The following is an 11714-nucleotide window of genomic DNA, read 5'->3' as shown; positions in this document are numbered from 1 at the left end:
AGACAACGAGCCTAGGCCTGAGAAGCTCCGCACACAAAACCCTGCTTATTTTTATAGCCCCAGAGCCTTGTGGGAGGAGCCCAATCAGCCGCTCGACCAATCAGCCGCCCCCTGGACTGTGACAACTGTGAAAGCGTCACCTGTTGGGCGCACATGCCCTCAAGCTAGGCCCTGCGAAAGTACCAAAATGAAAGGTTCTGCTGAACGTGGCTTCGCCTGGCATTCATTCCTCGAAGGGAATGGGCCGGGCGTGGGTGGGGGATGCGGGGGGGTGGGGAGAGGTCTGAAGGTGGTAGCCCAGAGACGCAGACACACCGAATGTAGCTGGCCTTGGAGGTCATGGGAGGCAGAGGCTGAAGTTGATGTGAATAAAAGGCGTATGGCTTTGTATATTAGGGTGCCCCTTGCTGGTCCTTCCACGCTCAGGTCAAGTCCAGGCACAGGGCACTGGCAGCAAGAGGGTGGCTTGCATTGGCACTTCTCGACCAGCACAGGGTGGGACGGCCCCGCCTGAGCTGGGTCATCTGGTGGACACCCGCCCCACCACGCTCCCTCCCTGCATGGCTGGTCAAGCCCCCACCTAGAGACCAAGTCCAGGCCAGGCTACTTGGGCTTGCCTAAGCTTCTGGGCATTGGAAGGCTGGATTGATGTCATTTCTAAGTAGGGTTTGTTTTTTTTTAAAGAGTTTATTTTTTTTAAAGAAAGTTTTTATAAGGAGGGTAATTTTTAAGATTTTTGTTTGTTTGTTTGTTTGTTTTCAACTCCCTCATTGGACACAGCACCCTGCCAGCTCCCCCTCGGTAAGCAGTGCAAGACAATGTCCTGGCCTAGCTCCATGCACGCACGGACTTGCCGGTGCTTTACCTGGTGGTGACCAATGATCGACAATTCTGCAAAGCAGTCTGCATCAAAAGAGCATCTGTCTTTATTCATTGTTTTCAGATGTGTGGTAAACTCACAACAGCTATCAGAATCCCTTCTCCTGATCCTCAGCCCCTTGAGGAGGGATTGCATCCCATTCATTCCTAAAACAGGCATTTCCAGGCCTTTGGAGCAGGCCCCAGAGCATGCCGCCAGGGGTGGCGCTCCCGAGGACCTGGACTGGGCCTTGGGGACAGAGGTAGAGTTTGGAGCGGTGAGCTTGGAAAGGGCTCCCACAGGTTGAAGCTCAGATTGGAGTAGGGCCCAGGCGTGTTTCTCTCTGGACTAGGCGTCGGGGCTCGAGGCCATGGCCCTAGGATGGGGCCGTGTGGGAGCAGTGGGCTGTCTGACTGGGTTCCAGTGAGCCAGCCTGCAGGGAGCATCAAAGGAGCCTGGAACCAGGCCGACACCTCCTTGTCCTGGTGGGGGGCCTCTATTGGGAGGGTGATGTGTGGGGTTGACGTGCAGAATTCCTGCTGGATAGTGATGGCTCCTGTGGGAGCATCATCCAGGAGAGTGCCGGGTTCCAGGCCGACGGGCGAGTGCGCTCCCTTTCCAGAGTCCAAGCGGGCCTCAGGGACCAGAGATACTGGCGGGACCAACGTGGGCTTGCGTTGGGGCTCCAGGACCGTGTTGATGCTAGGCAGGGCACAGCCTTCAGCCACGACCAGCTCTGAGGTGAGCGCGTCTGCTGCCCAGGGCACCGGGGGGCCTTGCAGGCTGGGCGCCATCCCGTCTTCAGGGCCCACAGGCTCCTCAATCCGGCAGCGCTTGGCGGGCTGGGGTCCTCCGGAGTCCGGTTCACACTGGGGTGCAGCATGGGAGCTGGGGCTGAGGAGGCGGCTGCCTAACATCCCAGTAGCGTTGCAGGCGGTGCTTCTGGAGAATGGCAGAGGGCGAGTGTCACTCACTGTCTGCAACTGGGCGGGTGGACTTTGTGAAGCCTCTGGCGCCCACACCCCTTTGGCGTGGGGCAAGTCCACTTGATCAGGGTCCTAGCCAATTTCGAGCCAGGTACTCCAGCAACCTCTATGTCCCGGGACCGGGTCTTGGCGAGATCTCTCCCCTGAAATCTTGCTTGGTGAACAAGGTCGAAGACCAAGACAACAAGCCTAGGGCTGAGAAGCTCCTCAGAGTAGACCGGGCTTTCTTTTATAGCTCCAGAGCGTGGTGGGAGGAGCCAAACCAGCTGCCCACTGGCTCCACCAATCAGCCACCCCCAGGAGTGAAAGCGTCACCGGTTGGGCCTCAAGTTTCAGGTGGGGGCGCACATGCCCCAAGGGAGGCTCTACACGGCACGCCCCTTCAGGTGGCATTCACCCAAAGAACCGAAAGGACAGGTTCTGCTGAACGTGGCTTCGCCTGGCATTCATTCCTCAAAGGGAATGGGCCCAGAGAGGGTGGGGTGTGGGTGTGGGTGGGTGGAGGACGGGGGTAGGCTGGAGACGCAGACACATCGAATGAAGCTAGCCTTGGAGGTCATGGGAGGCAAAGGCTGAAGTTGACATGTATAGTTTTGTATATTAGCTAGCCCCTTGCTTGTCCTTCCCCGCTCAGGTCAAGTCCAGGCAGAGGGCTCTGGCTGCAGGAGGGCGGCTTGCATTGGAGATTCTCGACCAGCACAGGGCGGGACGGCCCCGCCTTACCTGGGTCATCTGGTGGACACCCGCCCCGCCACGCTCCCTCTCTGGATGGCTGGTCAAGCCCCCACCTAGAGACCAAGTCCGGGCCAGGACACTTGGGCTTGCCTAAGCTTCTGTGCATTAAAAGGCTGGATTGATGTCATTTCTAAGTAGGGTTTGTTTTTTTTTAAAGAGTTTATTTTTTTTAAAGAAGGATTTTATAAGGAGGGTTATTTTTCAGATATTTGTTTGTGTGTTTGTTTTTTTCAACTCCCTCATTGGACAAAGCACCCCGCCAGCTCCCCCTCAGTAAGCAGTGCAAGACGACGTCCTGGCCTAGATCCATGCACGCAGGGACTTGCCAGTGCTTTATCTGGTGGTCACCATTGATCGACAATTCTGCAAAGCAGCCTGCATCAAAAGAGCATCTTTCTTTATTCATTGGTTTCAGATGTGTGGTAAACTCACAACAGCTTTCAGAATCCCTTCTCCTGGTCATCAGCCCCTTGAGGAGGGATTGCATCCCATTCATTCCTAAAACAGGCATTTCCTGGCCTTCGGAGCAGCCCAGAGAGCATGCTGCCAGGGGCAGCGCACTCGAGGACCTGGACTGGGGCTGCTACAGAGGTAGAGTTTGGAGCGGTGAGCTGGGGAAGGGCTTCTACAGGTTGAAGCTCAGGTTGGAATAGGGCCCAGGCGTGTGTCTCTCTGGACTATGCATTGGTGCTCAAGGCCCTGGCCTTCGGATGGGTCCTTGTGGGAGCAGTGGGCTGTCTGACTGGGTTCCAGTGAGCCAGCCTGAAGGGAGCATCAAGGGAGCCTGGAATCAGGATGACACCTCCTCGTCCTGGTTGGGGGCCCCTATTGGGAGGGTGATGTGTGGGGTTGACGTGCAGAAGAATTCCTGCTGGATGGTGAGGCTCTCGCGGGAGCATCTTCCAGGAGAGTGCCGGGTTCCAGGCCAACGGGCGAGTGCGCCCCCTCTCCAGAGCCCAAGCGGGCCTCAGGGACCAGAGACACTGGTGGGACAAACATGGGCTCCGGCTCCCATTGGGGCTCCAGGACCGTGTTGATGCTAGGCAGGACACAGCCTTCAGCCACGACCAGCACTGAGGTGTGCACGTTTGTGGCCCAGGGCACCGGGGGGCCTTGCAGGCCGGGCACCATCCTGTCTTCAGGGCCCGTGGGCTCCTCAATTCGGCAGTGCTTGGCGGGCTGTGGTCCTCCGTGGCCGGTTCACACTGGGGCGAAGCAAGGAAGCTGGGGCTGAGGAGGCGGCTGCCTAACATCCCAGTGGCACTGCGGGCGGTGCTTCTGGAGAATGGCAGAGGGTGAGTGTCACTCACTGTCTGCAATTGCGGTGGGGGGCTTGTTGAAGCGTCTGGTGCCCACACCCATCAGGCACGGGGGGCAATTCCACTTGATCAGTGGCCTAGCCAGGTTCTAGCCAGGTACTCCAGTGGCCTCTATGTCCCGGGACCGGGTCTTCTCGAAAACTCTCCCCTGAAAGCTTGCTTGGTGAACTCGGTCGACGACCAAGACAACAAGCCTAGGGCTGAGAATCTCGGCAGAGTAGACCCTGCTTTCATTTATAGCTTCCTTGTGCTTTTCCCCTCGCATTTCCTGGACTCGGAGGACTCACCCCCTTTTCGCGGGGGCAACATTGAACACTGGGAAGACGCATCATGTCTTGTTGAGGGGAGTATTTTACTTATTTTATTTTATGTATTATGGTGTATGAAATGATTTATTAAATTCTGCTGCATATACTTTTTATCCCATACTAATAAAATTCTGCACAATATGTCGTGTTTGTGATTGGGTGTCATTTCTGATCATGTCAGATCATGTTTGGCATCATGATTGTGCCACAAAGCTCCGGTCCCTGAGAGGAGAGTGGAGTCTGATGTTCCTTGAAATGACAGTAGTTTGGGCTCCAATTCTAGGTCCCTGCCTAATTCCTCTCTCACAGGCAAGGACATCCCCACCCTCAGGGACACTAAAAGCCCTTAGGAATTCACCCTCCAGAGGTGCCTCTCCCTTGTCGTCCTTCGGCAGCCACAGTGCCCCTCTCAGAATCCCTCAGTCCATGCCCACCCTAACCCCATCTGAGGATCCCTCCCTGACCTTGACGACTTCAGAACATGTCCAGAATCCTACCCCTGCCCCCACCATGCGGTGAGAATGAGAGCTCTCCACAGCTTCTAGAAGAAGGGTGCCAAGGGCTGATAGGAGTGATGAATTTACTCATAGGTCAGCCGTGTCTCCACATTCCTCAGTTCATGTAAGAAAGAAACCAGATGTCAGCCAACAGTGCAGAAAGTCACCTGGACTAGAGGAATGCCTTAGTAGACACAATGACATGCACACAACAGTGTGATGCTTGCATGCCCTTCAGGAGTGTTTTGAACCTCAGAGGGAAGAACATTACACACCCTAGAGAGAAACCATGTGAATGTCACCTACGAGGGAAAGGCTTTCTGCAACGATCTGGGCTTAGAAACCACAATGAAATGCACAATGGAGAGAAGTTTTATGAATGCTGTGAGTGTGGGAAAGCCTTCCATCAGAGTTCTTTCCTTAGACAGCATGAGGCCAGCCACACAGGAGAGTAACCACATGAATGTCCCCTATGTGACAGATCTCTCAATCAAAGATCTTACCCCAGAAAAGCAGGATTGAGTCCATCCAGGCAAGCAATGCTATGAATGCCACTATTCAAAGCTCTGGCCTGGACCAGCACCGGAGAATGAACACGGGGCAGAAACCACATGTATGTCCCATGTGTGGGAAGGCTTTCCGTCAAATGTCTGAGTTGACGACAAGTTCCCACATAACACACACCAGACAGTCCATGTGAATGCGGTCAGTGTGGGAACCCATTCAGTCAACATGCGAATCTCATCAGACACCAGAGTCCCTAAATGGGAGAAGAGCCCTAGGCATGTCACCTATGTGGAAAATCCTCCAGTCATGGTCCTTCCCCGAGAAAACATGACAGAGCTCAACAAAGGAGAGGGAATCGTAAAAGGCCAACACTGTTTACACATTATTCACTCGAGTGAAATGATGCAGGGTTAAATCAGGTGAAACCTTTCATTCATCAAACAACACTTGTCATGTACGTGACCATTCACAGAGTACAAACCACTGTGTCTGAAAGGCGAGGCATTTGCTGATCTCTTAATTCTTACTCAACCTAAAATATCCCACACCAAGGATACAGCAATCCCAAATGGAAACACACATACATAGTTGTTTTTATATTAAAAAATATGAGGGCATGTTTACTGTGTGTGTGTGTGTGTGTGTGTGTGTGTGTGTGTGTGTATCTGCCTGTGTGAACAATTGTAAAGAGCCCTTGAACACACAGCTGAGAAAGTAATGAAATGTCTGTGGAAATGAAAGTTGTTTATAGAACTGTGACATCCATTGCGGGAAGCTAGGGTGATCTGGCAACTTTGAATGTAGAATTTTGAAAGAAATTCATCTTTCAGGTTAGTAATGCTTGCCCATATTTGAACAATATAATCTGATGCGAAATAAGCAAAGTGTTGGTGTGTGAGTTTTCCTTATGCAGATTGAACACATACATTCAGGTTCACACAGCCCTTTCCCCTATGGCTGCTTGGAAACATGGCAGCTCCCTTCGTCTATGTTCTCTTCAACAGGATCTTATAAAGATACAGCCAAGATCTTCTGTCTCAGGTGCTAGGTGCCTCTGCATGGCACGACCCTGCTCAGGAAAGTTCATTCGGGCATATCAATGGCTCTCACGGAAAAATCTTTGTGGAACATCATTCTCTGTCTCTGCTAAGTGGAGCCAGGAGACAGAGCTCTAAACACTTCTTTTTTTTTGGTTCTTTACACACCCTGTTTTTATCTTAGACATCATGGAGCAGGGGACCTCCAGTCCCAATTTACAATCCAAGGATTCGGTTGGGTTATCCCTTGTGGATGTCAGGTCCGTCAACTGTTGTGGAGACCAACGTGCTCCCAGGAAGCCAAAATGATGTCCAGGTAGGGGAGAAGTCACCCTGAAATGGGAAGAGGCAGTTCGGATGGCGAGCTGAATCTAGCAAGGAGTTCTCACAGTGTGGTTTCCTTCACGCAGGTGATCAAACAACAACTTTGGCATTCCATCACGCAGATGATCGTCTCTCACATGGATTCTCATAAAAGCCCCTTGGGGAACAGCACACTACTGAGTCCTCTTGAGAGCAGGGCCACGGCTGTCTGGCCACCTATGTCTGCCAGGCCCTAGGACAGGCACGGGCAGCTGCTGGGTCAAAGGACTAATCAATGATTTCGCCTCCCCGAGGGCCCCGTCCGCCCCCCACCACCCCACCCCAACCCCTACGCACCAGCGCGGGAAAAACCACACAGGCACTCACGCACACACTCTGAGTATATGGAGGCTTTGGCAGCTGCACTCAGGGCCGCGCCCTCGGAGGCAACCGGCATACAGGCAGGGGCACTGGCCGCCATTCAAAGCAACATATCTCAGCTTAGGAGTTGGAGGCCCAGCTGGACACTTACAAATCGATGAGGGGCACCAAAATGTTGGACACCCTGAAGGACGCTTACAACCTGATGAGGGGCAATGAGCAATTGGACACCCAGAAGGACGCTGAAAACTCAATGGGTGGCACTGAGCAGTTGGACACCCAGCTGGACAATGACAAAGCGATGAGGGGCACCAAAAGGATGAACACCCATCTGGGCGCTTACAATGCAATGAGGGACACCAAAAAGTTGGACGCTCAGAAGGACGCTTACAGCTCCATGAGGGACACCAAGGAGTTGGACGCCCTGCTGGACGATGACGATGCGATGAGGGACACCATTTAAAGCACCAGCAAGTCAGTGTGCAAGAGGATGGCCAGGGACCTGGGGCCAATGATGGAGTTGTTTCTTCTGTTTGGAAATAGGATTTAAAACTCCTAGAAAGATTTTTCGTTAACTTTTATTTTATTCAATAACTCTGAAAAAGACCTCTTTTGTGCCGAGTCATTTTCGGGATTCATTTTACCGGTTGCTGTTTTCACCTTGGCCATAATCACCCGAAAAGGTGTGGGAAAAACAAACAGACAAACAAACAAACAAACAAACAAAATAACTTGTTCCCTCCGATAAAACAACAACAAAATACCCTCCTCAGAAAAAAAAGGTTGATCCCTCCTTTCCAATTTCTGAGGCTTTGGCAAGTCCAGGTGGCCAGGCCTGGACTTGGTCTGTGGGAGGGGGCCTGACCATCCATCCACAGAGTGAGCGGGGTGGGGGGAGGGTTGCGGGTGGCGGTGGGGGGCGAGGGGGGGGGTTTGCGTGGGCGGGGTGTCGATCAGATGGACAGCCCAGGACGTCATCTTTGGCTGTGGATTACAGAATTTGGGTGGACTGGGGCAGGGACCTAAGAGCCGGCCCCGCCCTCTGCTGTTTGAGAAGCGTCAATGCAAGCCCCCCTCTTGCAACTGCCTGTGGGGAAAGCACAGACAGGTGACTAGACTTCCCCATTTCTGGCTAGACCCGAGGCGGGGGCGTTGTCTTTGAGAAGGCAGGGGCTGAAGGGTGTTCATGGATGGCGACGGACCGTTCAAAGCAAGGAGTGTCCGTGCGTGACTGCGGATGTACACGCACAGACGCACAGGCTCCCGCGCGCACACACAAACTCCCACAACCACACCCACACCCACACACCTATCCCTCCCGCCTCCAACCCCCCTCCCCCGCCCCCCGCGGCCCCCGCCAAACACACACACACACACACACACACACACACATACACACACACACACACACACACACACAAGAGCACAAGGTCCCGCTAACAAGATATGTGCCCAGTGAGGCACGCCTAGGAGATTTTTCGTGGCTTTGTTTCTTTTTGGCCCGTCCTGGGCCCATAGGAGCCTGTCTATGTATGTATTGTCACCTCTTCCACTGAGAAAAAACGGCGATGCCGTCCCGCAAGGCGTGGAGACAGAGTCCTGCAGGCCTCCTTGGGCACCTGCCCTGTCTCCCAAGTCCTCCCCCAAGCCCAGTGAATCGCTTGGGTGGGCCTGTGGCGCCCTCTCCTGGTCCTGCAGCGCCAATGCAAGGCTCCTCCTCTCAACTTGAGGCCCAGCAGGTGATGTAGGTCCTGGGGGCTGCTGATTTGGCTCCTCCCACCAGCTCTGGGGCTATAAAAGAACGCAGGGCCTTCTTTGCAGAGCTTCTCAGCCCTAGGCTTGTGGTCCTGGTGGTCGTCCTCGTTCTCCAAGGGAGCTTTCAGGAGAGAGGTCTCGCCAAGACCCGGTCCCGGGACATAGAAGCCGTTAGAGCACCTGGCTAGAGCCTGGCTGGGCTGCTGATCCACTGAACGCTGTCTCAGTGTCATTTCTTCTTCACCGACTCGTCCACACCCTTGGGAACCCCTGGGCCTGTACTCCAACATCTGGGACAGCCCCCGCGCTGCTCGGGAAGTGAAGGACCGGAGTGCCTATGCACGGGCTCGATCCGAGGCTGATTCGGGGCCCGCCATGGTCGACAAAATTCACATGTCACTGGACCACATCATTCGGCTGGACCGGAGCCAGCGGGACAGCCACGGCCGGGGCTGCGGCCGCGGCGGGGGCGAGGGCCAGGGCGTGGGCAGGGACCGAGGCTGGGACCGAGGCTGGGCCGGCTCCCAGAGAGGCCACGGCCACGGCCACGGCCACGGCAGGGGCAGGGACCTTGGACGGGACTGAGACAGGGCCGGCTCCAAGGGAGGCCTCCGTGGTGGCGGAGCGCAGGCCGCCGCAGCCCCCTAGAGCTGGGGCGGCGGGCCTTTCAGGAACAGGGCGGCCCTCGGTCGAGGCAGGAACCGGCTGGCGCCCTACTGCAGGCCGAGACAACTTCCCGATGAGTGGCACCATGACTGCTTCCGCAGGGCCTTTGGCAGGGCCTGATGACCGGGAGGAAGCTGCTGCTGTCCAACCTGGACTTCGGAGTGTCCGCCGCGGACATCCAGCAGCTGTTTGCGGAGTTCGGGCCTCTGAAGCAGGCGGCTGTCCATTACGACCGCTCTGGCCGCAGCCTGGGAACAGCCCACGTGCACTTTGAGCGCAAGGCAGACGCCCTGGAAGCCAGGAAGCAGTACAACGGCATCCCTTTGGATGGCCGTCCCCTCCACATCCAGCTCGTCACCTCACAGATACACACGCAGCCCAGGCCGGTAAACAGTGTCAACAGAGGCGGGGTGACTACACACCGAGGATCTGGAGGCTTTGGCGGCAGCACGCGGGGTCGCGCACGCGGAGGCAGCCGGGATACAGGGAGGTGCACCGGAAGCAATTCAAAGCAACAGGTCTCAGTGGAGGAATTGGACGCCCAGCTGGACGCTTACAAAGCGATGAGGGCCACCAAAATGTTGGACGCCAAGCAGAGCACTGGCAGCGGGATGAGGTACACCGAGGAGTTGGACGCCAAGCTGGACGCTTACAACACGATGAGGGGCACCAAAAAGTTGGATGCCCAGCTGAGCACTGGCAGTGTGATAAGGGACACCGAAGAGTTGGACACCCAGCTGGATGCTAGCAACGCGATGAGGGGCACCAAAATGTTGGACGCCCAGGTGATCACTGGCAGCGGGATGAGGGGCACCGAGGAGTTGGACGCCCAGCTGGACGCATACAACGCGATGAGGGGCACCAAAATGTTGGACGCCCAGGTGATCACTGGCAGCGGGATGAGGGGCACCGAGGAGTTGGACGCCCAACTGGACGCTTACAACCCGATGAGGGGCACCAAAATGTTGGACACCCAGGTGATCACTGGCAGCAGGATGAGGGGCACCAAAATGTTGGACGCCCAGCTGAGCACTGGAGCGGGATGAGGGGCACTGAGGAGTTGGACGCCCAGAAGGACGCTTACAACTCGATGAGGGAAACCGAGGAGTTGGATGCCCTGCTGGACGCTTACGACACGGTGATGGACACTGAGGAGTTGGACGCCCATCTCGACGCTTATGACGCGATGATGGACACCAGCTAAAACACCCCCAAGTCAGTGCGTGCGTGTTGGAGGTAGGCCTGGAGGTCGTCTCGCGCTGCTTTCCGAGGGTGGGCTGACGGGGACCTGTGGCCAATTGTGGAATTGTTTCTCCTGCTTTGAAATGGGATTTAAAACTCATGTAAAGTTTTTTTCTTTAACGTTTATTTTATTAAAAAATTCCGAAAAAGACCTGTGTTGTACCTAGTCATTTAGGGGATACATTTTACTGGTTGCTGGTGCGGAGGAGCCGGCGTTTTCACCTTGGCCATAATAAGCAGAAATGGGTGTAGAGAAAACAAGCAAACAAACAAACAAAACAAAAACCAAAACCCAAAAACCCAAAAAACTACTTCCCTCATAAAAAAAAAACAAAAATAAGAAAATCAAAACACAAACAAACAAAATAAACAAACAAAACAATCCTCAAAACAAAACAAAAAACCTCCTTAGAAAACACATTGATCCAGCCTTTCAAAGTTCTGAGGCTTTGGCAAGCCCAGATGGCCAGGCCCAAACTTGGTCTCTGGGCGGGGTCCTGGCCATCCATCCACAGAGGGAGGGGGGCGAAAGGGAGGGGGGAAGGGCGGCCGACCAGATGGCCAGGCCCGGACCTAGTCTTTGGCTGTGGATAACAGAGATTGGGTTGACTAGAGCCAGGGCGGGGGCCGGAGCCGAAGAGCTGATCCCGCCCTCTGTTGGTCGAGAAGCGCCAATGCAAGCCACCCTCCTGCAGCTGGAGCCAGGTGCCTGGACTTGACAGAAGCGGGAAAGGACAAGCAGGGGGCACACTGTCTGCAAGAAGGCAGGGGCTGAAGGGTGCTCATGGATGCCCACGGACCATTCAGATCCGGAAGTGTCCGTGCGTGACTGTGGATTTACACACACAGACGCTCACACCCACACGCAGAACACACCCACACCCACACGCACACGCACACACCTCCCCTTCCCCCCCTCCATACACACACACACACACACACACACACACACACACACACACACACCTCCACCACCACCACCACCACCAACAACAACAAAAACAACCACAACCACGCAAAGGTAGCAATCCACCTTTGTGTAGTAAAAAGTATACTTGTACAATGTTTTGTACTTGTATTTTGTGCTATTAAAATGGGGAAGTTAAAACTCGGGATTTG

At 54.8% G+C, this 11714-nt stretch overlaps 1 protein-coding gene across 1 annotated transcript; it reads right to left on the bottom strand.

Moving 5' to 3' along the window:
• Positions 1 to 1026: 1026 nt before the first annotated feature.
• On the bottom strand, positions 1027 to 1776 carry LOC138998833 (proline-rich protein 23B-like). Its single transcript, XM_070400840.1, has one exon. The coding sequence runs from the start codon at positions 1774 to 1776 to the stop codon at positions 1027 to 1029; it is 750 nt and encodes a 249-aa protein (XP_070256941.1).
• Between the last annotated feature and the right edge of the window lie 9938 nt (positions 1777 to 11714).

Source organism: Myotis yumanensis, unplaced genomic scaffold (assembly GCF_028538775.1).
Source record: "Myotis yumanensis isolate MYYU_CA2020_CCGP unplaced genomic scaffold, mMyoYum1.0.hap1 SCAF_21, whole genome shotgun sequence".
NCBI classification, from domain to species: domain Eukaryota; kingdom Metazoa; phylum Chordata; class Mammalia; order Chiroptera; family Vespertilionidae; genus Myotis; species Myotis yumanensis.
This window is presented reverse-complemented; position numbering and strand designations above follow the sequence as displayed.